Here is a 27,250-nt window from a genome sequence, read left to right as displayed (position 1 = left end):
TACCTACCTGCACGCAACCTCAGATCCTCACAAGATCTCCTTCTCTGCTCCTCCCTTATCTCCTCTTCCCACAATCGCGTACAAGATTTCTCCCGTGCATCCCCCATACTCTGGAACGCTCTACCTCAGCACATCAGACTCTCCACTACCGTGGAATGCTTCAAGAGGAACCTCAAGACCCACCTCTTCCAACAAGCCTACAACCTACAATAGCCCTCAGTCCAGTAGACCACTGTGCAACCAGCTCTGTCCTCACCTATTGTACCATCACCCATTCCCTGTAGACTGTGAGCCCTCGCGGGCAGGGTCCTCTCTCCTCCTGTACCAGTCTGTTATGTACTGTTAATGATTGTTGTACGTATACCCTTTCACTTGTAAAGCGCCATGGAATAAATGGCGCTATAATAATAAATAATAATAATAATAATAATAATAATTCACCTCTCTGCTGCCATCACTGCCCGATGCTGGATTTCGGCTCAGTGCGCATGATCCCGGAGTGTCAGTCATGTGCACTATGAAGCCAAAACGCATACACCTGGCTTCATAGTGCGCATGACCGGAACTCCGGGGTCATGCACACTGAGCTGAAATCCAGCGTTGGGTGGCAATGGCGGCGGAGAGGTGAGTGAGATCATTCTGTGACGCTGCGTATTCATTAGCAGGATAGCACAGACACAGGGGTGTACTAACATGCTAATGGGGCCGACTAGCCAGGGAAACAACGCCCAGGGGACTAGTCCCCTCGCTCATTAGCATACGATATAAGATCTTTAGAAATACTTTTTCTATAGATCTCTTTATCTACCCTACTAGATACAGGGACGGTTAGGCAGGGATTAGCAATATGTAACCAGAACTACTTGTGGTTCAGGGTGCATATTGGACCTGACAGGTTCCCTTTAAACATGCACACGGATGAGATTTTAACAGGGCGCCACTTACACAGGTATGTCCAATGCACAGTGTCTGGCTTACAGCCTATTGATGATGCCTATACTATTAGATCAGACAGGCTGCTCAGCACTATATAACTGCACCACACAAGACAGACATCCCAAGGGGCCTGGCTGCACCCTGCATAGAAAAAAAAATAAAAAACATTAGGCATTGGTCCATATTTTGGCCAAAATGTTTACGAGTCCCTGCACTACATTCAAAAACGATTCACAGAAATTGACGTAAATTCAAGAAGTCGAAAACACTCACCAAAATCACCCATTAGCCAACAATCGGTCAAATAACAAATGCACTCGCAGGATGCAGCCCCCCCCATGATGAAGGTGGGGGACAAAACAGGTGCAGAATATTAATGAGGCAACCTATCTTTTCATGGAGGGTATAGTTGCTTGCTTTTGAATTTAGTGTAGGGACTAGTAAGCATGGGGGACCCTTTTAGGTTCAGTTACGAGCTTACGTATTTTGGAAAAAATTGGGAGCGTTAAAGCTGTTGTCAAAGTTTGATGAGTCTGCACACTGCACACTGTCAGGATTCTCTGGTGCCGGCAGTGAGAGTGGGGGGTCACGAGACCACAAGTATGCGATTTAGATACATGTGGTCACATGCTGACTAGACTTGCGTGGCCTCTATCAATGAAAATGAATTGAGTGAGGCCGGACACGTCTAGTCGGAATGTGGCCAGAAGTTTGGATATGGTATACTTGTGCTGATGTGACCGGCCGCTCTCGCCCTTGGCACTGGAGAATCCCAAAAGTGTGCAGTGCAATTTGCAAACGTTGTGAGAATTCAGAAGCTTGCAGTCACATGACAACTACTCAGGCCACTTTGAGGGGGAGGGGTTTCCAGAATGGACAGTGGGACTGTAGAATGTTTGAAGGGCGGAGTCAGAAGGGAGCCTGAAAATGTTGCCAGTATGGGCCCTCACATTGCTGCTGGCAGCCCTGACCTCACACAGTATACTCTCCTCCCAGGAGCAGGCTGTGACGGTGAAGCAGACTGCGCAGGCGCCCTCTTGTGGTGAGAAGATGCCATGCAGGTTTGTGTTATTGATGGGAGAGCAGCCGTGCGCTGTGTGTTCGCTCCTGGCCGCCAGGGGCCGCTGTGCAGGATGCATCGTGCCCTGCTCCGGCTCAGTCCTATCTCTGTGTCGTGATGGCGGAGGACAGTGAGTCGGCGGCCAGCCAGCAGAGCCTGGAGCTGGATGATCAGGACACCTGCGGCATAGACGGCGACAACGAGGACGAGGCCGAGCATGCGAAGGGGTGAGGAGGGAGCCGGGCAGCGGAGGGTGCGGGGCCGGGGCGGCTGCAGGCGGCATTGTGTGATGGTGCAGTGTGGCTGCTGCTGCTGCCGCCTGCACACAACATGCTGGACACACGTCACTACAGGAGACTGCTCATGTGCCCAGCACAGACCGGTGCATCCGAGGCCTCCACAGCTGGCGTCACCCCGCACACCACAGGAGAAGTTTGCAAGGTGGTGCCCACCCCCTGAGCCCCCTACCCGTGTGCCCCACTATATGCCCCCCGAACCTTGCTGCCCCCATCATGTGCCCTGGTACCCAGCCCTGTGCCGTGCTGCCCCCACCCCCTGAGCCCTGCTGCCCCCATTCTGTGCCCTGCTTCCCCACCACCTGTGCCCTGGTGCCCACCCCCTGAGCCGTGCTGCCCTCACCCCCTGTGCCCACCGCCTGAGCCCTGCTGCCCCCATCCTGTGCCCTGGTACCCACCCCCTGTGCCTTGGTGCCCACCCCCTGAGCCGTGCTGCCCTCACCCCCTGTGCCCACCGCCTGAGCCCTGCTGCCCCCATCCTTTGCCCTGGTACCCACCCCCTGTGCCTTGGTGCCCACCGCCTGAGCCCTGCTGCCCCCATCCTGTGCCCTGGTGCCCACCCCCTGTGCCCTGGTACCCACTCCCTGTGCCTTGCTGCCCTCACCCCCTGTGTCCACATCCTGTTCCCTTGTGCCCACTTCCTTTACACTGCTGACCCCCATTGCCCACCTCCTGAGCCCTGCTGCCCCCATTCTGTGCCTTGGTGCCCACCCCCTGTGCCTTGGTGCCCACCCCCTGAGCCCTGCTGCCCCCATCCTGTGCCCTGGTACCCACCCCCTGTGCAGTGCTGCCCTCACCCCCTGTGTCCACATCCTGTTCCCTTGTGCCCACTTCCTTTACACTGCTGACCCCCAGTGCCCACCTCCTGAGCCCTGCTGCCCCCATTCTGGGCCCTGCTGCCCCACCACTTGTGCCCCCATGTGCCCTGGAATCCAGCCCCTGTGGCCTTCTGCCCTATCGTGTGCCCTGGTACCCAACCCCTGTACTGTTCTCACCCTTTGTGCCTTGGTATCCACTCTTTTACCCTGCTGAAGCCCATCCTGTGCCCTAGTACCCACCCCCTGTACCCTGCTGCCCCCACTCCCTGCTGTTCCCATCCTGTGCCCTGGTACCTACCCCGGCTCCTGCTATCACCACTCCCTGCGCTTCGCTCCCTCCCAATCCCTGTACCCACTTCCTGTACCCGGATACCCACCCCTTGTGCCCTCCTAGCCCCCCCCATCCTGTGGTCTGGTATCCCTCCCCTGTGCTTTCCTGCCCCCCCCCCCCTTCTGTGCTCCCATCTTGTGTTCTGATGCCATCTTCCTGTTCTCTGGTACTCCCCCTCTGTGCCCTGGTGCCCACTCCCTGCTGCTTCCACCAGCTGTGGCGCCATCCTGTGCCCCGATAACTCCACACTATGCCCTGCTGTGCATGGCTTTCCCATCTTTGTGCATTGACATTATGCCCTTCTCTTGCTGCCCCTGCCAGGAGTTCTGTTTTGGCCTAGCTGAAGATGACAGCTACATTGTCCCTTTCCTCCAGTGTTTGGGTGCGGTGCCCTGGTGGCGCTGGCTCTGGGGCATCCTCACCTTGGTCACATTTGCAGTCCTCTGGTTGGTCAGCAGTGTGGGCAAGCTGGGAGTTGTAGTTATGTGGTGACATAGTTCTCTGGGGTCTGTGCATGCATTCTGTGCTTGGAGCTGCCTATATTCTTGTCATGGGTTGAATGCAGCCGCCCTGAGCCTGAGGTTTTGGCATCACACATGGCTGAACTGGAGACAGGGCCGTTTTATACTGTCATGTTTGGTGGGAGGGAAAAACTATCCTGTAATTGCCGCATGTGAACAAGACCAGTAACCGTGTTGGCAAAGCCATGGCACCAGTTTGGGGTCATCTTAGCACATTCCCACTCCTGACCACTAATGATCAATGGTGAATTCTGCATAGAAACCCTAACTATGCTATCATTTCATATGTGACCCGGAGTTACATCCTGTATTGTACTTCAGAGCTGCACTCATTCTGCTGGTGCAATCACTGTGTACATACATTACTTATTCTGCACTGATCCCGAGTTACATCCTGAAGTATTATACTCTAGAGCTGTACTCACTATTCTGCTGGTGCAGTCACTGTGTACATACATTACATTACTTATCCTGAGTTACCTCCTGTATTATACTCCAGAGCTGCACTCACTATTCTGCTGGTGCAGTCACTATGTACATTACATTACTTATCCTGTACTGATCCTGAGTTACCTCCTGTATTATCCTCCAGAGCTGCACTCACTATTCTGCTGGTGCAGTCACTGTGTACATACATTACATTACTTATCTTGTACTGATCCTGAGTTACCTCCTGTATTATCCTCCAGAGCTGCACTCACTATTCTGCTGGTGCAGTCACTGTGTACATACATTACATTACTTATCTTGTACTGATCCTGAGTTACATTCTGTATTATACTCCAGAGCTGCGCTCACTATTCTGCTGGTGCAGTCACTGTGTACATACATTACATTACTTATCCTGAGTTACCTCCTGTATTATACTCCAGAGCTGCACTCACTATTCTGCTGGTGCAGTCACTATGTACATTACATTACTTATCCTGTACTGATCCTGAGTTACCTCCTGTATTATCCTCCAGAGCTGCACTCACTATTCTGCTGGTGCAGTCACTGTGTACATACATTACATTACTTATCTTGTACTGATCCTGAGTTACATTCTGTATTATACTCCAGAGCTGCGCTCACTATTCTGCTGGTGCAGTCACTGTATACATACATTACATTACTTATCTTGTACTGATCCTGAGTTACATTCTGTATTATACTCCAGAGCTGCGCTCACTATTCTGCTGGTGCAGTCACTGTGTACATACATTACATTACTTATCCTGAGTTACCTCCTGTATTATACTCCAGAGCTGCACTCACTATTCTGCTGGTGCAGTCACTATGTACATACATTACTGATCCTGAGTTACATCCTGTATTATACTCCAGAGCTGCGCTCACTATTCTGCTGGTGCAGTCACTGTGTATTGTGGGTCCTGAAACCTGTGGTCAGGTCTAATGATGAGAAAATATGGCCGCTGTATGGTTGTGCCCACACCCCAGTTATACAGTACGGAGAGACCTTGCAGATCCTTAATGATCCCCCCCCCCCCCCCCATGTATGAGCCAGAGCTGAGATCTGCCGCTTCCCTCCTGTCTGGGGGCTTCACTGCAGTTGTTGGATGCGTCATTATCATCAGTAGTGGTCACAGCGCTCGGCTGTGATGTGTGGGCTGTAGCACATGGAGCATTTCTCTTTCTGTCACAGATCGGCCTTGCCCGCTGCTTCCTCACCCGGAGCCTGGCTTGTGCTGCGCTGGATTATGGCAGGAGCCTGGCTGATGGCTCGCTGCGTAGCTCCCCGTGATAGATGTGACGTACGGCCTCGGCTCAGACACGCTCCCCTCTAAAAGTTTATTGGCCGTTCTACGTCTCCTGCATCCGGGTGCTGCATTGGGCATCAGGGCTTGGGTACCACGGCAGACCGCACAAGTGGCACCAATGATACGTCCGCCCCTGCGCACCAATCAAAAAGAGGCCAATTTTAGTACCACAATGTATTTAGTAATGACATCGGAGGAACAAGTGCCATTAATGATCCCGGGGGGTACGGATCTGCGACAGATTTCGAGGCGGAACCAGATGAACCCTCAATCAGCCCCTCAAGCCGTTGATTAAAAAGTGGATCTGATCCCCCTTGAACATGTCCTAAAGGCTTTCACTATGACTGTGTAGTTCTAGCACGTGGCCCCACGTCAGCCACTGCCAGTAAGGCATGGGCTGTGGCAGAAAAACCTCTCCAGTGGTTTCACACTAATGAATGTGTGACCAATAACGGGACCTAAGAGAGCCGGGGTAACAGCCCTGCAAACACCGTGTGTGTGTGTGTATGTGTGTGTATTCTGTGCCTTGAAAAAATATTCATATCCTGTGAACCTTTTCCACGTTACACCAACAAACTTATTTTATGTGATATACCAACACTGAGTAGCAATTGTTTGTGAAGAGTAAAGGAAATATCTGAATATTGTGGCATGCATTTGTATTCAGCCCCCTGAGTCAATACTTTGTAGGACCACCTTTAGCTGCAATTACTGCCGCAAGTCTTTTGGGGTCGATCTCTCCAACTTTGCAAATGTGGAGTTGACATTTTTTTTGTCTGTCCTTCTTTGCACACGAGCTCGGAGAGATTAGATGGAAACGTCTGTGATCAGTTATTTTCATGTTGTGCCACAAATTTTCAATGGGGTTTAGGTCTGGACTGTGACTGTGATCACACGCATGAATATTGTCTGTAAACCATCCATTATAGGTCTGGTGGGATGTTTAAGGAAGGTGAACCTACGCCCCAGTGTCAAGTCTTTTGCAGCCTCTAACATGTTTTCCTCCAGGCTTGCTCTGTATTTAGCTCCATCCATCTTCCCATTAATGCTGACCAGCTTCCCTGCCCCTGCTGAAGAAAAGCCTCCCCACAGCAGGATGCTGCCACCACCAGGGCTGTGGAGTCGGAGTCGGAGTCGTGGAGTCGGAGTCGGAGCTCATTTTGGTGGAGTCGGAGTCGGTATAAAATGCACCGACTCCGACTCCTAAAATATATAATAAATTGGGGACAGGAGTGCAATGCAGAATGTGCTGAATATTTTACTAAATAATAACATTTAGTATAATGCTTATATTTAAGTGAAAAATTTATTGTAGTACAATGTGAACATCAGACATTTAATTGTTTTTATGATACAATAATCAAGATATTTGGATAGAACATAAAATATTTATTGGAATACAACTTTAGAACACAAAAAACTAATAAATTGTAAATATGTAATATATATATATATATATATATCAGTGTATATACACACACAAGATATATATGTAATCTACTGTATATTACATAGTGTATTACATATTTACAATTTATTACAGTTTTTTGTGTTCTAAAGTTGCATTCCAATAAATATATTTTATGTTCTATCCAAATATCTTGATTATTGTATCATAAAAATTATTAAATGTCTGATGTTCACATACACATATTCATGTACTACAATAAATTTTTCACCTAACTATAAGCAATATATGTAGGAGCCGGAGCCGGAGCCGGAGCCGGTGCAAGAGAATTTGAGGAGTCGGAGTCGAAGGTTTGGCTTACCGACTCCACAGCCCTGGCCACCACCATGTGTGATGGTGGGGATGGTGTTTTCAGGGTGATGTGCAGTATTAGTTTTCCACGACAGAACTTTTTGGGGCTAACTGCAAAGTGCTTTACTTTGGTCTCATCTGACCAGAAGACAGTCTTCCACATGCTCACTGTGTCCCCTACATGGGAACTTCTTATGGCTTCTTGCTTTTGTGGCGACCCTGAGGCTCCAGTCGCCACAAGGTGCTGCACCTGACTTTAGGTGCAGTACTTAACCTGGGTCCTGAGGAGGTCGGTACCGGTACCACTACACACCTACACACACCTACACACACACACGGTTGCCCTCCATTACCGTGGACCGGGCTAGGTTTGGGTCAAAAGGGGTTGCCAACGTGGTTGGGTCTTTAGGACATCACCAAAACTGGGATCCCCAATCTACTAGTGGTGGGAACCTGGGACGGGAGGAGCAGCCACCAGGCGGAGTTAGGAACCAACACAACAGTAAGAGAGTTCTCCAGCAGGAGAGGAAGGAAACAGTTGGGTTTTACCAGTGGCTCTGGTGGGACGCAGGAGTCAATACAGTCACCGAGGGGAGAGCTTCATTGCTCCCTCGGGACCGGTGCAGTGCAGCGTGCAGAATCCTAGGGTGGATTATACTTCAAGTTGTCCACCAAAATCAGCAGGCTTGGGGGATTGCATGTCCCTCCGGCCACCACAGCTCCTGGAGCACAGTGCCAGATAGGATTCGGGATCGTGTTCCAAGGCAGGCTGCATAACGGATCCACGGCACCTGCATACGGGCAAGGGAGTAAACACTTTTCAAGCACCGGGGTCCCCAAGAGCTTCAGGCTACAGGGATCCAACACCAAGCGCAAGGAGGAAGAGCCTACCGACCACTGTACCGGCTCTGACCTCTAAAGGATCAGGGTTTGACGGTCCCATCACAGTGGGTGACCGGTACTACCGGGACGAGCAGCATAACTGTGAGTAAAACACCTGGAACCCACAGAGACTGTGTCCACCTGTCATTCCCGGCGCCGCCGCCCCGCGCTTCGGCGCCCGCCATTACTACTCCTCTCATAATCTTCCCCGGGGCCCGCTCCACCTGTGGGGAGCACAAACGCCTCTGCTGCTACTACCATCCGCCCCAGAGGACAGCGACAGCAGCGGCGGCTATTCCCTGGCCACATACCGCAGTTGGTGTCACGGAAACAACCTCCATCACCATCCCCTCCTTTATTGTACACCTCGGGGCCACAAAACCGGGCAGAAAGGGCCACCCCGTGACATCAACAGACCCGACATCACGAGGCCTGGTGACGAGTAATTTAACCCCTTGCCCCGTGAGTGCTACACTTTCAAAAATGGCTTTCTTCTTGCTACTGCTCTATAAAGGCCCGATTTGTGGAAACTACAACTAATAGTTTTCCCGTGGACAGATTCATCCACCTGAGCTGTGGATCTCTGCAGCTCTTCCAGAGTGACGACGGGCCACTTGGCTGCTTCTTTAATTAATGTGCTCCTTCTTGGGAAGTCAGTTTAGGTGGACGGCCACGTCTTGGTAGGTTTGCACTTGTGCCATGCTCCTTCCATTTTTGGATGATGGATTGAGTGCTCCTTGAGATGTTCAGAGCTTGGGCTATTTTTTATAACCTAACCCTGCTTTAGTCTTCTCCTCAACTTTATCCCTGACCTGTCTGGTGTGTTCTTTGGATTTAATGATGCTGTTTGATCCTTAATGTTCTCAAACAAAACTCTGAGGCCTTCACAGAACAGCTGTAGTTAAACTGAGAAAAAAAATTACTAATAGGTGGAGTCAATTTACTAATTATGTGCCTTCTGGCGGCAATTGGTCACTCGGGATGTTATTTTGGGGTATCAGAGAACAGGGTAGCCCAAGTACATAACAGTATTTACAAGGCATAGATGGACAGGTAAGACATGACCGAACCTGCGGTGGGACAGTGGCCGAGGACGGGCAGCAGTTGGCTCCGTGTGCATAGTGGTGCATCGTCATAGAGCACAAGCCCACCGCAACCAAATTGCTCCTTTTCCCTTCCAAAAGGCCTCAAAATCTGGAATGTTACCCTTTTCTTTTACAGCACTTGCACTTTGTCTTTCTATCCTTTATGGCGAGTTTCTTTTGTGATTTGCTATCATACGCTGGAGTTGTCTTTCATCTGTGTCTGTTTTTTATCATCCATGTCTAGAAGTGTACAAATCGGATGCATTACAGACTTTCCATAAGTTTTTGGATTTTTCAGAATTCCGTGAAAATGTGTAAAGCAGCACTCCAGAGTTTCGGGGGGAGGGGGGGTGTTTCAGCGCTGGAGTGGTGCTTTTAAATCTAAGTCTCCTGCTCTCATACTTATACTCATCTTCTGGCGGCTTCATCTTTTACCAACACCGCTCCAATCCTGCAGAGCCATCTTGTGAGTGACTGGTTCGAAGTCAGAAGTTACATCACAAAATCTCAATACAAGTCTATGAGAGCCAGAACGAGGCTCTCATAGACTTGTATAGAGTTCGAGTTGTGACCTCCGGCGCCTCCATGAAACACTGGAGCAGCCGGCAGGTCACAAATCACAGAAGACCGACCGGAGCGACTGTGACATAAGATGACAACACTGGATGGTGAATATAATACAGGAGTAGGGGACTTGGATTTAAAGCACCACTCTAGCAGGTTGTATTGCCCTACTTGAGTGGTGCTGTAAATGTAAGCCCCTTGCCTCCATACTTATACTCTTCGTCCGGCATCTTTACCTGTTACCGATGCCGCTTCGGTCCCACTTCACCATCTTGTGAGTGACCGTAACTTCTGACTGCTTGGAAGGCAGAAGTTACGCCACAAGGTCTCAATGCAAGTCTATGAGAGCAAAAACGAGGCTCCCATAGATCTGTATTGAGTTGTGACCTCCAAATAGCCCGACGGAACGTCTGCAATAAAAGATGAAGCCGCCTTAAAGTGAGTATCAGACAGGGGGCTTACATTTAAAACATCACTCCAGCGGTGCAATAAAAAACCCCACTGAATGATAAAGGGCGGTCTTTCTAAGTGTCAGGACACAGAACTATCCTCTTGGCTGTGAAGCAGAGAATATAATAATCTAATTACTATTTTTCCCAGGAATTAGTGAAAACCCCTGTCCCACCCGGCTCCAATTGTCATTAAAATAACAAATTTCTTCACTCCCCCCACCCTCCCCAGGTCTAGTGCTCATTCTCCACCGCTGCGCCCAGTGTCTGCAATATCTGCAACTATTGCGTCACGTCAACTATGTCCAGCCAATAAGTCAGCGCCTCATACTATCAACTTGAGCACTGATTGTCTGCAGCGTTGTCAATGAGACGTAACAGATGCAGACAATCAGACACCGGAAGCAACATCGGAAACTCAGCGCTGGACCCAGGAGGGGGAGGAAAGCAAACTGCAGCCGGGCACAGAGATTTTTGGAATCCAGAATACCCCTGGGGACAATGACTTTTTTTTTTTGCAGGTTCTCGGTCTCCTCTTCTCACCAGATCTCCCTATGGTCAGGGCTGTGTGCGGCCGGGCTGTCCTGATGTCACGTGTACGTCTCGGGACGTGTGCCACTCTGCCCAGTGATTTGCAGACATCCTCGTGGTCTCTTTTAGACAAATATCGCTGTTTGCTAAATCCTCTCTGAGTGAGGACTGTTGGGATGAGGATTATTCGACTCCTTAGAGTCAATTAGGAAACCATCAAGTGCTCTCTTAGCGGGCTGGCATATGTCACCAACAACACTGTGCCTATTATATGTAGCTGGCTGCTGAGCCCGGCTCCGGCCTTTATCACTGCAAAGTATTGCCACATGGAATGAAGCTTCACATAAAGAAGGACTTATTAAAAAAGTGGTGAGAGGTAATATTTATTATATAAAGAATATTTACTGTCCCTGTCAGACTTCTTCATTAGAAAACTCATTTTAAAATATCCCATCAAGAGTTGTGGAGGAGGGTCCGGCAGACGGGGCTTTCTCCTACAGGTTCCCCAGACAGGACTTTCTCCTAGAGGGTCCTCCAGACAGAGCTTTCTCCTGGAGGGTCTGCCAGGCGGGGCTTTCTCCTGGAGGGTGCGCCAGGCGGGGCTTTCTCCTGGAGGGTGCGCCAGGCGGGGCTTTCTCCGGGAGGGTGCGCCAGGCGGGGCTTTCTCCGGGAGGGTGCGCCAGGCGGGGCTTTCTCCGGGAGGGTGCGCCAGGCGGGGCTTTCTCCGGGAGGGTGCGCCAGGCGGGGCTTTCTCCGGGAGGGTGCGCCAGGCGGGGCTTTCTCCTGGAGGGTGCGCCAGGCGGGGCTTTCTCCTGGAGGGTGCGCCAGGCGGGGCTTTCTCCTGGAGGGTGCGCCAGGCGGGGCTTTCTCCGGGAGGGTGCGCCAGGCGGGGCTTTCTCCGGGAGGGTGCGCCAGGCGGGGCTTTCTCCGGGAGGGTGCGCCAGGCGGGGCTTTCTCCGGGAGGGTGCGCCAGGCGGGGCTTTCTCCGGGAGGGTGCGCCAGGCGGGGCTTTCTCCGGGAGGGTGCGCCAGGCGGGGCTTTCTCCGGGAGGGTGCGCCAGGCGGGGCTTTCTCCGGGAGGGTGCGCCAGGCGGGGCTTTCTCCGGGAGGGTGCGCCAGGCGGGGCTTTCTCCGGGAGGGTGCGCCAGGCGGGGCTTTCTCCGGGAGGGTGCGCCAGGCGGGGCTTTCTCCGGGAGGGTGCGCCAGGCGGGGCTTTCTCCCGGAGGGTGCGCCAGGCGGGGCTTTCTCCCGGAGGGTGCGCCAGGCGGGGCTTTCTCCTGGAGGGTGCGCCAGGCGGGGCTTTCTCCTGGAGGGTGCGCCAGGCGGGGCTTTCTCCCGGAGGGTGCGCCAGGCGGGGCTCTCTCCCGGAGGGTGCGCCAGACAGAGCTTTCTCCTAGGACAGCTTCCAAGGGGTCCGTCAGACGGGGCTTTCTTTTAGGGACCTAGTATTAGACAGATTTCAATGAGTGTAATATCCTCTAATTTTCTTTGTGATGGCGCTGCAGGATACTGAACACTTGCAGCCTCAGTTGGGGTAAGTTATCTATGGAAATAAGTAGGGCTAAAAAAAATGTACATTAGTTCGTAAAAGTAAAAAAAAGCCTGTAATGTTCAGGTGTCAATATTTTTCAAAGGCGGCTTTTTTCTATTTCTTTTTTTCTCACACTTATCTCTCCCACATGCCTGGACAAGACTTGGACCACAAGGGTTTACATTGGCACATTTGTTTTTGATTAGCTTTTCTAAATATACATAGTCTGTGCTGATGTCGGCACTTGAGGTTAGGCTACTACACATTGTATGGAGCTAGCATGTGTCGGACTACCAACTTACTCATGGGTCATTCCGTGTCAAGTGGACCAGTGGTCCCCACGCGACGTTCTCCGATTTTGCTGAAAATTTATAAGGATGTTCATGTATGTTTGAAAAGAGGTTCTGTAAATTTTTAGGGCCAGATCTCAAATATATTGGGCACTGTTGACCTTTCACTGGAGGCCCCCCCCCAAGCCTGCGGCTTCAGCTAAGAGGATTTTGCACACTTTGGCACATAGCCATTAGAGTTCTATACTGGCTATGATGCTGAAATTTGGCATACTAGCTCAACTTTTGCTGCTAAACGCGATAAAATTATTACCGGCTATGACAAAACAATATTTCGGCCGCAATTTTGTGTCAAAGTAGCTTGCAAAACGCCTCGCATAAAATTTATGCCAAACTTTGCCCATATATAACTCAAGACCAAAAACCAATAGGAACTGGTGCTTTACCCTGTACACCAAACATCTACATGACTTTGCATTGCTGCAATATCACGGTCAAAGCATATGTATTTGTGGAAATATTCACACCCACATATGATGAAAAACTTAAAACAACCGAATTTTACCTATTTTTAGGTCAAATTTCCCAAAAAGGGTACCCCTAAAATATATTAATTCTGTTATCATTTGAAAGAGCACATTTTTTTCCAGGGATGACGTCCCTTGTGTCACGTGATAGTATTTTGAACACGCCCCTATCACGTGACAAAGGGACGTCATCCCTGGAAGCAGCCCATACAGTCTAGCATCTACACTGAGCTCAGTGTGAATGCTGGAGAGGTTTGCGCGCTCACGAGATTATGGGCGGGTACTTGCTGATAACAGTCACAGCCCCGCCCATAATCACTTGTCTGCGCACACGTCACCAGCGGTCACACTGCTCAGTCCCGTGAGACTGGCACTGGGCATGCGCGGGGATGGCTGGAGCAGTGGGCGGTGCATCAGCTATGGAAAGGAGCGATGGGGGCGGCATACAGGACCAGGGGGCAGAATAACGGACTGCAGAAAGCCCGCCCCCGTGTCCTATTTACAGAATCTGAATACAAAATGGTACCACTTTATAAAGGCTTTATTTTGGTCTCACATGGGGCACAATAATAACAGGGACCTTCCTAGAATGCAGCCCAGGAGCTGCAGAGGGGGAAGCTTTTAGGTTTTGGGCGAAATTTCTGCTGACAGGTTCCCTTTAAGAAAAGAAAAATGCCACTGAGCATGGTGTTATGTATGCACGTAATGCATTGATTTTGTGTTTGATTTTCAGATTCTTATCACATGTTACAGAGTTGTATTGTTGCTAGCAATGTCTATTATAATCAAAAACCTATAAACCTATTGACTATTGTTACATTTTAATGCAGATATTATTTATTTTTTAGTGATGGAGAATGAAATTGATGACAAAAAGATTGGCATTTCAAGGGTGTGAAATGACCCTTCATCTTTCATTGCCCATGTAGATGGATCTGTCAGATCAGAAATGCCTTTTGTGCCAATTGCAAACCTCCAGCCAGGGCAATACATTGCCTGCATTTACCATAGGAACTGGTGGATTGGAAATATTTCTGAAATTTCAGTGGACGACCATGATGCATTAATACATTTTAAGCATCCTCATGGAGCAGCTTCTTTCACTGGCCTGTGAGAAATGATACATGCTGGATTCCCGAGCAGTCGATCATTGCAATAATTCCAGCACCAGCTGCAGCAGCAATGGGCCGACAATACAGCTTCTCTGAACCCATTATGTTGCAAATTCAGCAACAATTCCAGACCACTTACTTAGACTGAACATTATGGCTTGGGAACCAACAAAAGATCCCCAATATTAGGCTTGGGATCCTAGGCAATGACCCCCACCCTCAGGCTTTGGAACCTGCGATAAAGAGACCACCCGCGACTTGCCTTGCACGGCTATCGGCCATGGCTCCTAGGCGATGGGGCTGCCAGTTCTCGAAAGCCAGCATTATTACAATTCTTAATAGGATTATAATACCAATTCTTAGGGAATTGGTTGTGGTATAACCACCATGGACCAACGCAAGGGTTTGAATAGTGCAGTTACCATTCATTGCGTATTAATAAATAACACCATGTTCAGTGGCATTTTTCTTTTCTTAAATGGAGAGACTCCAAAAAAACCCCCAATGATCCTTGTAGAGAAAAATGTGCTCTTTCAAATGATAACAGAATTAATATATTTTAGGGGGACCCTTTTTGGGAAATTTGACCTAAAAATAGGTAAAATTCGTTTTTTGTAAGTTTTTCATCATATGTGGGTGTGAATATTTCCACAAATACATATGCTTTGACCGTGATATTGCAGCAATGCAAAGTCATGAAGATGTTTGTTGTACAGGGTAAAGCACCAGTTACTATTGGTTTTTGGTCTTGAGTTATATATGGGCAAAGTTTGGCATAAATTTTATGCGAGGCGTTTTGCAAGCTACTTTGACACAAAATTGCGGCCGAAATATTGTTTTGTCATAGCCGGTAATAATTTTATCGCGTTTAGCAGCAAAAGTTGAGCTAGTATGCCAAATTTCAGCATCATAGCCAGTATAGAACTCTAATGGCTATGTGCCAAAGTTTGCAAAATCCTCTTAGCTGAAGCCGCAGGCTTGGGGGGGCCTCCAGTGAAAGGTCAACAGTGCCCAATATATTTGAGATCTGGCCCTAAAAATTTACAGAACCTCTTTTCAAACATACATGTACATCCTTATAAATGTTCAGCAAAATCGGAGAACGTCGAGTGGGGACGATTTTTAAAACTGGTCCACTTGACACGGAATGACCCTCATGGACAATCCCTTTAACCTCTTTGTGACATCCATTGTTATGTATATGTCCTCACTAGCTGCATGGATCAGATGCCGGAGCTAAGATTTCTCCAAACAGTGCAGGTGCCGGCTGTGTTATACAACTGGCACTGGGGTTTAATTGCTGCGATCTGAACTAGCTCCAATTGCAGCAGTTAAACCCTTGAGATGCCACTGTCAATTGGGACAATGGCATTTAGGCGGTTAGGAACAGAGAACCCCATTGCCCGAAACATGATCGCAGGTTGCCTATGGGCTGTTATGGCACCCGAGATCAGTCTACTGAAGCTTGTTAAGGACTTCATAGAAGACTGGTAAATATACAGTACAAACATAGAAGCACGATGTATAAGAGATCAGGTTTAAAATGCCCCACCATTTTTATATTTATAATAAATATATATATACACATTTATATTTATATTCAGCCCCTTTCAATTTTTCAACCTTTTCCCACATTTCAGGCTTCAATCATGAAGATAAAAAATTTAAATTTTATGGTGAAGAATCAACAACAAGTGGACACAATTGTGAAGTTGAACGATATTTATTGCTTATTTTAAACTTTTTAAAAAAATAATAAACTGAAAATTGGGACGTGCAATATTATTCGTTCCCTTTAAGTTAATACTTTGTAGCGCCTCCTTTTGCTGCGACTACAGCTGCAGTCTCTTGGGGTATGTGTCTATCAGTTTTGCACATCGAGAGACTGAAATTCTCGCCCATTCTTCCTCTGTAAACAGCTGGAGCTGAGTGAGGTTGGATGGAGAGCGTTTGTGAACAGCAGTTTTCAGCTCTTTCCACAGATTCTCGATTGGGTTCAGGTCTGGACTGTGACTTGGCTATTCTAACACCTGCATACGTTTATTTGTGAACCATTCCATTTCAGATTTTGCTTTGTTTGTGATCATTGTCTTGTTGGAAGACAAATCTCCGTCCCAGTCTCAGGTCTTTTGCAGACTCCAACAGGTTTTCTTCAAGAATGGTCCTGTATTTGGCTCCATCCATCTTCCCATCAATTTTAACCATCTTCCCTGTCCCTGCTGAAGAAAAGCAGGCCCAAACCATGATGCTGCCACCACCATGTTTGACAGTGGGGATGGTGTGTTAAGGGTGATGAGCGGTGTTGCTTTTACGCCAAACATATCGTTTGGCATTGTGCCCAAAAAATTTGATTTTGGTTTCATCTGATCAGAGCACGTTCTTCCACATGTTTGGTGTCTCCCAGGTGGCTTGTGGCAAACTTTAAACAACACTTTTTATGGATATGTTTGAGAAATGGTTTTCTTCTTGTCACTCTTCCATAAAGGCCAGATTTGTGCAGTGTACGACTGATTGTTGTGCTATGGACAGACTCTCCCACCTCAGCTGTAGATCTCTGCAGTTCATCCAGAGTGATCATGGGCCTCTTGGCTGCATCTCTGATCAGTCTTCTCCTTGTTTGAGATGACCATTTGGATGGACGGCCGGGTCTTGGTAGATTTGCAGTGGTATAATACTCCTTCCATTTCAATATGATTTCTTGCACAGTGCTTCTTGGGATGTTTAAAGTTTTGGAATTTTTTTGTAACCAAATCCGGCTTTAAACTTCTCCACAACAGTATCACGGACCTGTCTGTTGTGTTCCTTGGTCTTTATGATGCTCTCTGTGCTTTACACAGAACCCAGAGACTATCACAGAGCAGGAGCATTTATACGGAGACTTGATTACACACAGGGGCTTATATTTATCATCATCAGTCATTTAGGACAACATTGGATCATTCAGAGATCCTCAATGAACTTCTGGAGTGAGTTTGCTGCACTGAAAGTAAAGGGAATGAATAATATTGCACGCCCCAATTTTCAGGTTTTTTTTTTTTTTTACAAAAGTTTAAAATATATATATATATATCTATATCTATGTGTGTGTATGTATAGATATATAGATATGGATAGATAGATATGGATAGATAGATATGGATAGATAGATATGGATAGATAGATATGGATAGATAGATAGATATGGATAGATAGATATGGATGGATAGATAGATATGGATAGATAGATATGGATAGATAGATATGGATAGATAGATATGGATAGATAGATATGGATAGATAGATATGGATAGATAGATATGGATAGATAGATATGGATAGATAGATATGGATAGATAGATATGGATAGATAGATATGGATAGATAGATATGGATAGATAGATATGGATAGATAGATATGGATAGATAGATATGGATAGATAGATGGATAGATATGGATAGATATGGATAGATAGATGGATAGATATGGATAGATAGATGGATAGATATGGATAGATAGATGGATAGATAGATGGATAGATATGGATAGATAGATGGATAGATATGGATAGATAGATGGATAGATATGGATAGATATGGATAGATAGATATGGATAGATATGGATAGATAGATATGGATAGATATGGATAGATATGGATAGATATGGATAGATAGATATGGATAGATAGATAGATATGGATAGATAGATAGATATGGATAGATAGATAGATATGGATAGATAGATAGATATGGATAGATAGATAGATATGGATAGATAGATAGATATGGATAGATAGATAGATATGGATAGATAGATAGATATGGATAGATAGATAGATATGGATAGATAGATAGATATGGATAGATAGATAGATATGGATAGATAGATAGATATGGATAGATAGATAGATAGATATGTATAGATAGATAGATATGTATAGATATGTATAGATATCATATATATCTATATCTCTCTCTATATATATATAAAATATAATGATATATGTATAGATATATATGTGTGTGTATGTATGTGTCTAAAGCCAATTTTTTTTTTTTGTAGGGAAATCTGTCACTTGATTCATGCTGCCCAAAAACCACAGGCAGCATGAATTGGAGCCTGACTGTCCCTCTGTGAAATCCTTAACCTCCCTGGCAATCTGTCAGGAGCTCTCCATACATTAGGTTGTTTGCAAAACCTGGTAATACCTAAAATCATTTAAAGGAAATGTCATACATAATATTCCTGAATAACGTTTTTATTATCCGCTCGCAGTGGATTTATCTGGGGAGGTAATCCCTACAGAATGCCTGCGAGCATATGTTTAATGTGCCTTTTATAGGAATGGCCGCATGTAGTACTTCATTTCCCCTGTAGTGGCCGCTGTTTGTAAAAACGAATAACTAAGACTATGTGCGCACTAGGCGTTTTTTGCAGCGTTTTTTGGCTCAAAACTGCATGACTTTGCTTCCCAAGCAAAGTCTATGACTTTTCATTTTTTGTTGTCCGCACACAACTTTTTTTCTTTAGCTGCGTTTTTGAGCTAAAAAAAAATGGACATGTCAATTCTTTCCTGCGTTTTTCTCCCATGCAATGCATTGGAAAAATGCAGCAAAACGCAGTGATCAAAAACGCAGTAAAATCACGTGCAATTTTTGTGCGTTTTTTGCGGCCAAAAACGCAGAAGCAAAAAAACCGCTGTGTGAGCACATGGCCTAAGAGAGACTTTCGCCAGCAAAATCAGTTGATTGGGGACGTTTTCGGGACAAGTTATTGTCTGTGTGATTGGACGACCCTGTGAAATGGAGATAGATTATGGATTCTATATACTTAACTGCTTTAAAATTTTAAGGCTGGTTCTTATGGTGAATTATCCGTTGTGAGTTATCATACTGCCATGTACATGATGGGTTAATATGGCCAGTAATGGATTTCTTCTGGTGTCACGTGTGGGGTAATTCGTGGTCTGTGAGCTGTGTATATAGACTGCTGTGTGTGTTCACGGCTCACAAGATGCATGGATGTTGCTATATTTACGAGTAGCAATTTTTTTTTTTTTTTTTATTTTTTTTTTTAATTTACATTTGCAGGTGTCACATCCAAAGTGAATGAGGCAACATATATTCACATTGTGGGGGGGGGGGGGACTGAGCAGCACAAATTTTAAAACCTCATTAACTTCCGATGTGGATGTGGACACTATATCAAGTGCTCAGCCTATGTCATGCACTGTGGGTGCAGGCTGTATTATACAGCTGACTGCCGGTTGTAAATGCTAGAGCTAGCTGTGAACACAGTGGTTTAACCCCCTTAGATTCTGTTGTCCATTCTGACAGCAGCACTTAAGCAGAAATACAGTGACACCCCCCCCCCCCCAATAAAAAAGAAAAAAAAAATTCTGCTGTTTAAATTGTATTTATTCATACACATACCATATATGTTTATTCTTCAACAATTCTTCATGGTCAGTCTGGGAAAAAGGGGTGATAAAAAAAAATTAAAAAAAAATCTCTAAAATTCCATATCACTTATTTTTTTTTAGCCCCTTTTACAGGGCATAGACCTATGATTGATTGCTGTAGTATACACTGCAATACTTGGGTACTGTAGTACATGGTAAAAATAATGATCTGGGCTTCACAGGAGTATCAAGATGGAACGGGAACAGCTCGGATAGCCATTCCTGCCGTCAGCTGCCAATTGCACGCTCCCTCAAACCTTGCGACAACTGTGGCATTGTGCTGTGTGATAAAACTGCACATTTTAGAGTGGCCTTTTATTGGGGCCAGCCTAAGGCACACCTGTGTAATAATCAAGTTGTGTAATCAGCATCATGATATGCCACACCTGTGAGGTGGATGGATTATCTCAGTAAAGTGATCATTAACACAGATTTAAATAAACTTGTGAATAATATTTGAGAGAAAAAGGTCTTATGTGTAATAGAAAAAGTCTTAGATCTTTAGAGTTCAGCTCAAGAAAAATGGGAGAAAAAACTAAAGTGTTGTTGTGAGGCAAATCCCGGGATATGAAGATGAATTATGACTCCAGTCATAATCCCTCATCACTCCCTGGCAGTGCCCCCTCCCTTCTTGTTCTCAGTGTTCCACTTACACCTCCATGGCCATGTCCTGTGATATGGAAATTAGGTGGTGTGGGAACAATGGACACAGGATGACTCCCTGCCGTCACCCTGTAGTAGGAGCTGCTAGCTAGTTAGCAAGGCTATGGAAATAGCCAGACAGAACGACTCCAGTAAAAAATGGTTCATATCTCGCAAGCCATATTTCCGATAAATATGGCAACCATAAAAATGGTGTCTCCGCATGCGGACGATGCCGGCACACCCTTTTTATGGGAGCAGGACATTGGGAAATGCCCCAGGCGTGATATCAGCCAATGGGGAACTGGCAGACAGGTCATGAGTCCCCTCGTTCTGTAGCTAAATTCATAACTGTCACAATGAGAGCATTGGCGTCCGCCTACGACGCTCCCAGGCAAAGTTATGGCCATATTCCATGTTGTGGATTTTGTCCATAACTCCAGCCAGGGGTGGAGCAGTGCTCCCTCTGAGGTCACTAAGGTAGGAGGGGACCTGGATCTGCCCAGGTTGATAACCCTACTTCGGCCATTTTCCAGTGTTCTTTTCGCTGGGGGCACGTGTAGGAAACATCTGTGGGAAGGATCCTAGAAACCTGGGTACAGCGCCCCCCTGTGGCCAGACGCACAAGGTAACTGATTGAATTTGCATACCTGTTTGTAAACCATGCTTTATCTGTAACTGTACTCTGACATATGTATATTCTGTAGATTCCCTATTGTATATATTGTAGTTTCTAGTGTGCTTTAGGCTGATTAAATTATATAATTAATCTTGGGCTGTTCTGTTATCTCGATCTTGAATCCCACGTCTGTGTGTTCGGCTAATAGTTACCGTGAAGCGGTTGGTGGCAGCGAGTTGTGCCAAGGATTATTGTGGGGAGGCCAGTGAGATTCGGGGAGATTTTATATATTCCGCCCGCGGAGGTCGGGGGAATATATACCCTACTCTCACCGGGGACCCTTCAATAATCGGCATAAGTAGTATAGCGGCCTCCTTGCTTATTGTCGGGCAATTCCATAATTGGCCTGACTATAAGAGGGGCGCTAGAGAGCGCGTCACGTGCTCTGTCTGTCGGTCGGGAGGTATAAAGGAGGGGTGACCCCCACTTGTTACCCCCCGATTGTGACGTACTGGTAGCCAGCGCGGGGGATTTCTGAGTGACCCCCCCGGTGGTTTGTGACATATTGGTGGCATAGCGGTGGGATCGAGATAATAGTGTGTGTGAGTGTGAGACCCATACTCCCAGACACTAAAGACTGCCTGCAGCAGCTGTGGCTGCTGGGGTCTTCAGACTAGCTCAACACTAGAGTGTCAGAGTGCAGATACTGTAAGGTGTGTGGAGGCATCAGGTGTCAGTTCTGTGTCAGTGACCAAAAGTCTGCAAGAATGGCTGATGGCACCAGGAGCAGAGCTATGCAACTGGCCAATGCTAAGGCAGGAGCCGAAGAGAGGGAGGACGGTGCTGTGGACAGCAATGAGGAGGTTGCCCACGAGTCCTCCAGGAGCTCGACGCCAGAAAACCGTTCTGCCGAGGACATTGCGCAACCTGGCACTGCTGGACAAGATGAGGAGGAGCTCACCCAAGGTTCCTCAACGAGCCAGATGCCAGCCCTCCGCTCTGAAAGGGACAGTGAATCGCCTAGCTCTGCAGCGTGCCGCAGATCACCACGTGCCATTCCACCGAGCCTGGGAGGCTCGGATAGCCTTCTTCAAATGGCTATGGCCCTTCTCCAGGCTGGAGACCAGAAGGGCTACAAGGAACTCCTGGCAGAGCGCAGGGCAGAGCGGCAGGCAGCGCGTGACGCTGAGGCTGCGGAGCGGCACGCAGAGCGTGAGGCTGCGGAGCGAGAGCGGCAGGCAGCGCGTGAAGAGCGAGAGCGAGAGCGACAGGCAGACCGTGACTACCAGCTGCAGCTAGCTCAGCTCCGGCCCTCATCAGCCACACGTGACCTTCGAGACACCAAACTTCCAAAGGTCCGTGTTGAGGACTTCCCAGTGCTGGAGAAGGATGGAGACTTGGACTCTTTCTTGACTGCTTTTGAACGGACTTGCCTGCAGCACCATCTGGACAAGGACCAGTGGGCCAAATACCTGACCCCCCGTTTAAGGGGTAAGGCCCTGGATATCCTTGGGGACGTGCCTGCTGAGGCAGATCAGGGCTACGACACCATCAAGCGGGCCCTGATCCAACAGTACAACCTCACCCCAGAGTCCTACCGCAAGAAGTTCCGGAGCCTACAGAAGGGACCAAAGGACTCCTGGGCTGACCACCGGCGGGCACTTGCCCGAGCTGCCGACCACTGGACCCAAGGCCTGCAGCTTTCCACCGGACCGGAGATCCTGGACTTGTTCATCACGGAGCAACTCTTGTGGAACTGCCCTGAGGATCTCCGCCAGTTCATCCGAGACCAGAAGTGCGGGTGGTGGTAGGTCCCTGGACAGCTTCCAACCTGTCACCGTCGGCCGGTCTGTGACCATAGGACTGCGAGACAGCGCCTCGGAGGTGACTCTGGTGCGGCCTGAGATGGTGTCCCCCCAAGACTTGATCCCTGGAAAAACCCTCGCTGTCTCCGGGATTGGAGGCACTGACCCGGCGCTGCCTGTTGCTGACATTTATGTGGACTGGGGCGCAGGGCGGGGGGTGAGGGAGGTGGGGGTAACTGATCGGATCCCTGCAAACGTGCTACTTGGGACAGATTTGGGGCAGATAACCTCCCAGTTTGGGCCCCAACCAAGGGCTGAACCTTCAGCCAGTACTGACATGCCTCCGGACAATGTTAATGTGTTATCTATGAATGATGTAAGGGAGGAGGGAGTGAACTCTGATATTTCTGCTTGCATAGACACCATAGACACACACACAGCTGCAGCTGTGACAGGGGAGGGGGTCAGAGAAAGGTGTGACAATGCCTCTACAAGTAATCAGCCTGTGAGCTGGGATCTGTTGCCCTCTGCAGGGATAAGCAGAGAGCAGGGTGCTGCAGGGGGAGGACCAGTGTGTGGGGTGGGGGCTACCACAGCAAATGTGGGGTCCCCAGAGATTTCACAGCGGGGTTCTGTTGCTGCAGGAGGGGAACAGGCAGGTGAGATTGGGGCCGGTCCAGGAGCGGAAGTGCTCCCAGGTAAGATCTCGGTGCATGGTTCCCCCACAACCGGGGTGTCAGGAAGCCAGGTAGGTCTGCCTGAACCGGCGACTTGGTCAGGAACGGAGGAGGAGCAGGCACGACCCACGGTCGCAGCGGCTGTGGCCGCTGTCACCCGCAGTGGGAGTGCTGGAAGCCAAGGGGCCTCCCGGAGGTCCGATAGCTCTTCCCCTTCTGACCAAGTGGCAGCCGAGTCAGGTGGAGGCCAGGACACAGGTCCCGGGTACTGACTGAAGATGTGACAGTCTCGTCGATTCTGGCCACATCTAGTCAGGGGTTTCAGGCAGCGTTAGAAGCTGACGACAGCCTGAAAGCTCTTAAGGAGCAGGCGGCACAGCCTCCCTCGGACTCGGACCCGGAGCGAGTGGTCTGGGACCAAGGACGGCTGTACCGGGCCACGGTCCAGCAGGGTTCACCGGAGGAGTGGCCCAGGGACCGACAGTTGGTGGTACCCTATCCGTTCCGGACGGAGTTGTTGCGGATCGCACATGAGATTCCGATGGCCGGACACCTAGGGATCGCTAAGACCAAGGCCAGGTTAAACCAGCATTTCTACTGGCCAAAAATGGGGGCCGATGTGGCTGCCTACTGCCGTTCGTGTGAAACCTGTCAGAGAGTGGGGAAGGCGGGGCCACGCCCCAAAGCCCCACTAGTATCTCTGCCAATCATCGATGAGCCTTTCAGGAGGGTGGCTGTGGATCTGGTCGGCCCGCTGGCCATCCCCAGCAGCTCCGGGAAACGCTTCATACTGACGGTAGTGGACTATGCCACCCGGTACCCAGAAGCAGTGGCCTTGTCGTCCATTCGGGCTGACAAGGTGGCCACCGCATTGCTGGAGATTTTCTCCCGAGTGGGTTTTCCCCAGGAAATGCTCACTGACCGGGGGACCCAATTCATGTCCCAGCTGATGGAGGCCCTCTGTAAGCAAGTCCAGGTGCGACATCTGGTGGCCAGCCCGTACCATCCACAGACTAATGGCCTGTGCGAGCGGTTCAATGGCACCTTAAAGCAGATGCTTAAGATGTTGGTCGACTCCCATGGGCGTGACTGGGAGCGGTATCTCCCACACCTGTTATTTGCTTACCGGGAGGTTCCACAGGCCTCAACAGGATTCTCACCGTTTGAGCTCCTGTACGGGCGACGTGTGCGGGGCCCCCTGGCTCTGGTGAAAGAGGCTTGGGAAGGGGATTTGGCCACCCCTGGAGTGTCGGTTATCGAGTATGTCATGCGCTTCCGGGACAAAATGCAGGCCTTGACGCAACTGGTACACGACAATATGGCTCAAGCCCAGGCCGATCAGAAGCGTTGGTACGACCAGAACGCTTGTGAGAGGACCTACCAAGTGGGTCAAAAGGTGTGGGTACTGGTCCCCGTACCACAGGACAAGCTTCAGGCAGCCTGGGAAGGCCCATACCTCGTGTACCAGCAGCTCAACCCTGTAACGTACCTGGTCACCCTGGACCCTGCCCGTGGAAGGCGGAAGCCCTTCCATGTGAACATGATGAAGGCACATCATGAGCGGGAGGCATGTGCGCTCCCAGTGTGCAACCTGCCCGAGGAGGGAGAAGCGGAAACCCTCTTGGATATGCTAGCCCAGGTTAGGGCAGGCGGATCCATTGAGGATGTGGAGGTTGGCCACCAGCTCTTGGAAGACCAACGGTCCCAGCTGTGGGCCACCCTCCTCCCCTTCCGGGGGTTGTTTACCAACCAGCCCGGAAGGACTGACTTGGCTGTCCATCACGTGGACACTGGGGATCATCCCCCGATCCGGCGTTCAGCATATCGGGTCTCCCTGGAGGTGCAGCAACACATGCGCCAGGAGATTGACGAGATGCTGAAGCTGGGGGTGATCCAGGCATCCAACAGCGCTTGGGCCTCGCCTGTAGTCCTCGTCCCTAAGAAGGACCGAACCACTCGGTTCTGCGTGGACTACAGGGGGCTCAATGCGGTCACGGTCGCCGATGCGTACCCAATGCCACGCATCGATGACCTGCTCGATCAGTTGGCCGGGGCTCAGTACCTGACCATCATGGATCTGAGCCGGGGATATTGGCAGATCCCCCTGACTCGCAAGGCCAGGGAACGCTCTGCCTTTATTACCCCATTTGGACTGTACGAGTCCACGGTGATGCCATTCGGGATGAGGAATGCCCCTGCCACTTTCCAGCGGATGGTCAACACCCTGCTCAAGGGACTTGAAGGGTACGCGGCCGCGTACCTGGATGACATTGCCGTCTTCAGTCCCACCTGGGAGGACCACCTAGAGCATCTAGCACAGGTGCTCAGGCGGATCCACCGGGCAGGTTTGACCATCAAGCCGGGAAAGTGTCAGCTGGCCATGAGCGAGGTCCAGTACCTCGGTCACCGGGTAGGTGGGAGAACACTGAAGCCCGAGCCTGAGAAAGTGGAAGCCATCGCATCCTGGCCCACCCCCAGGACCAAGAAGCAGGTGATGTCCTTCTTGGGGACCGCTGGGTACTATAGGAGGTTTGTTCCATGCTATAGTAGCCTGGCAAAGCCCTTGACGGACCTCACCAAGAAGAAGCTGCCCTCTGCAGTCGATTGGACAATGGACTGCGAGACAGCCTTCCGGGCCCTAAAGGACGCCCTGTCCAGCCCGCCCGTGCTACAGGCAGCCGACTTCACGCGGCCGTTTGTAGTACAGACCGACGCCAGTGACTTCGGCCTCGGTGCGGTGCTCAGCCAGGTGGACTCTGCGAGCCAAGAGCACCCAGTCTTGTACCTGAGCAGGAAGCTGTTACCAAGGGAAGTTGCCTATTCCACGATGGAGAAGGAGTGCCTGGCCATAGTGTGGGCCCTGCAGCGTCTGCAACCCTATCTATACGGGCGCCACTTCATCGTGGAGACGGACCACAATCCCCTCAGCTGGTTGCACACCGTCTCTGGGACGAATGGGCGATTGTTGCGATGGAGCCTTGCGCTCCAGCAATACAACTTCACCATTCGCCACAAAAGGGGCCGTGACCACGGTAACGCAGACGGGCTGTCCCGACAAGGAGAGGTCGCGGACGGGCGCACGGGGGAACACCGGAGTGTGCTGCCCCCTAGCGCCCTCAACAGGGGGGAGGTGTGAGGCAAATCCCGGGATATGAAGATGAATTATGACTCCAGTCATAATCCCTCATCACTCCCTGGCAGTGCCCCCTCCCTTCTTGTTCTCAGTGTTCCACTTACACCTCCATGGCCATGTCCTGTGATATGGAAATTAGGTGGTGTGGGAACAATGGACACAGGATGACTCCCTGCCGTCACCCTGTAGTAGGAGCTGCTAGCTAGTTAGCAAGGCTATGGAAATAGCCAGACAGAACGACTCCAGTAAAAAATGGTTCATATCTCGCAAGCCATATTTCCGATAAATATGGCAACCATAAAAATGGTGTCTCCGCATGCGGACGATGCCGGCACACCCTTTTTATGGGAGCAGGACATTGGGAAATGCCCCAGGCGTGATATCAGCCAATGGGGAACTGGCAGACAGGTCATGAGTCCCCTCGTTCTGTAGCTAAATTCATAACTGTCACAATGAGAGCATTGGCGTCCGCCTACGACGCTCC

General features: G+C 49.3%; 1 protein-coding gene across 1 annotated transcript in view; it reads left to right on the top strand.

The window, feature by feature from the left end:
- The first annotated feature begins 2,056 nt into the window (after positions 1-2,056).
- Positions 2,057-27,250, top strand: part of NMT2 (N-myristoyltransferase 2) — a 100,530-nt gene continuing 75,336 nt past the window's right edge. The window contains exon 1 of the mRNA XM_075316835.1: positions 2,057-2,223. Within this exon, the coding sequence (XP_075172950.1) occupies positions 2,114-2,223 (110 nt within the window). The 5' untranslated portion in view covers positions 2,057-2,113. The remainder of the gene's footprint in view (positions 2,224-27,250) is intronic.

The sequence above is a fragment of the Anomaloglossus baeobatrachus genome, chromosome 6, assembly GCF_048569485.1.
Source record: "Anomaloglossus baeobatrachus isolate aAnoBae1 chromosome 6, aAnoBae1.hap1, whole genome shotgun sequence".
NCBI classification, from domain to species: Eukaryota; Metazoa; Chordata; class Amphibia; order Anura; family Aromobatidae; genus Anomaloglossus; species Anomaloglossus baeobatrachus.
The sequence above is the reverse complement of the archived record's forward strand: the minus strand, read 5'-3'. Positions and strand labels throughout refer to the sequence as shown.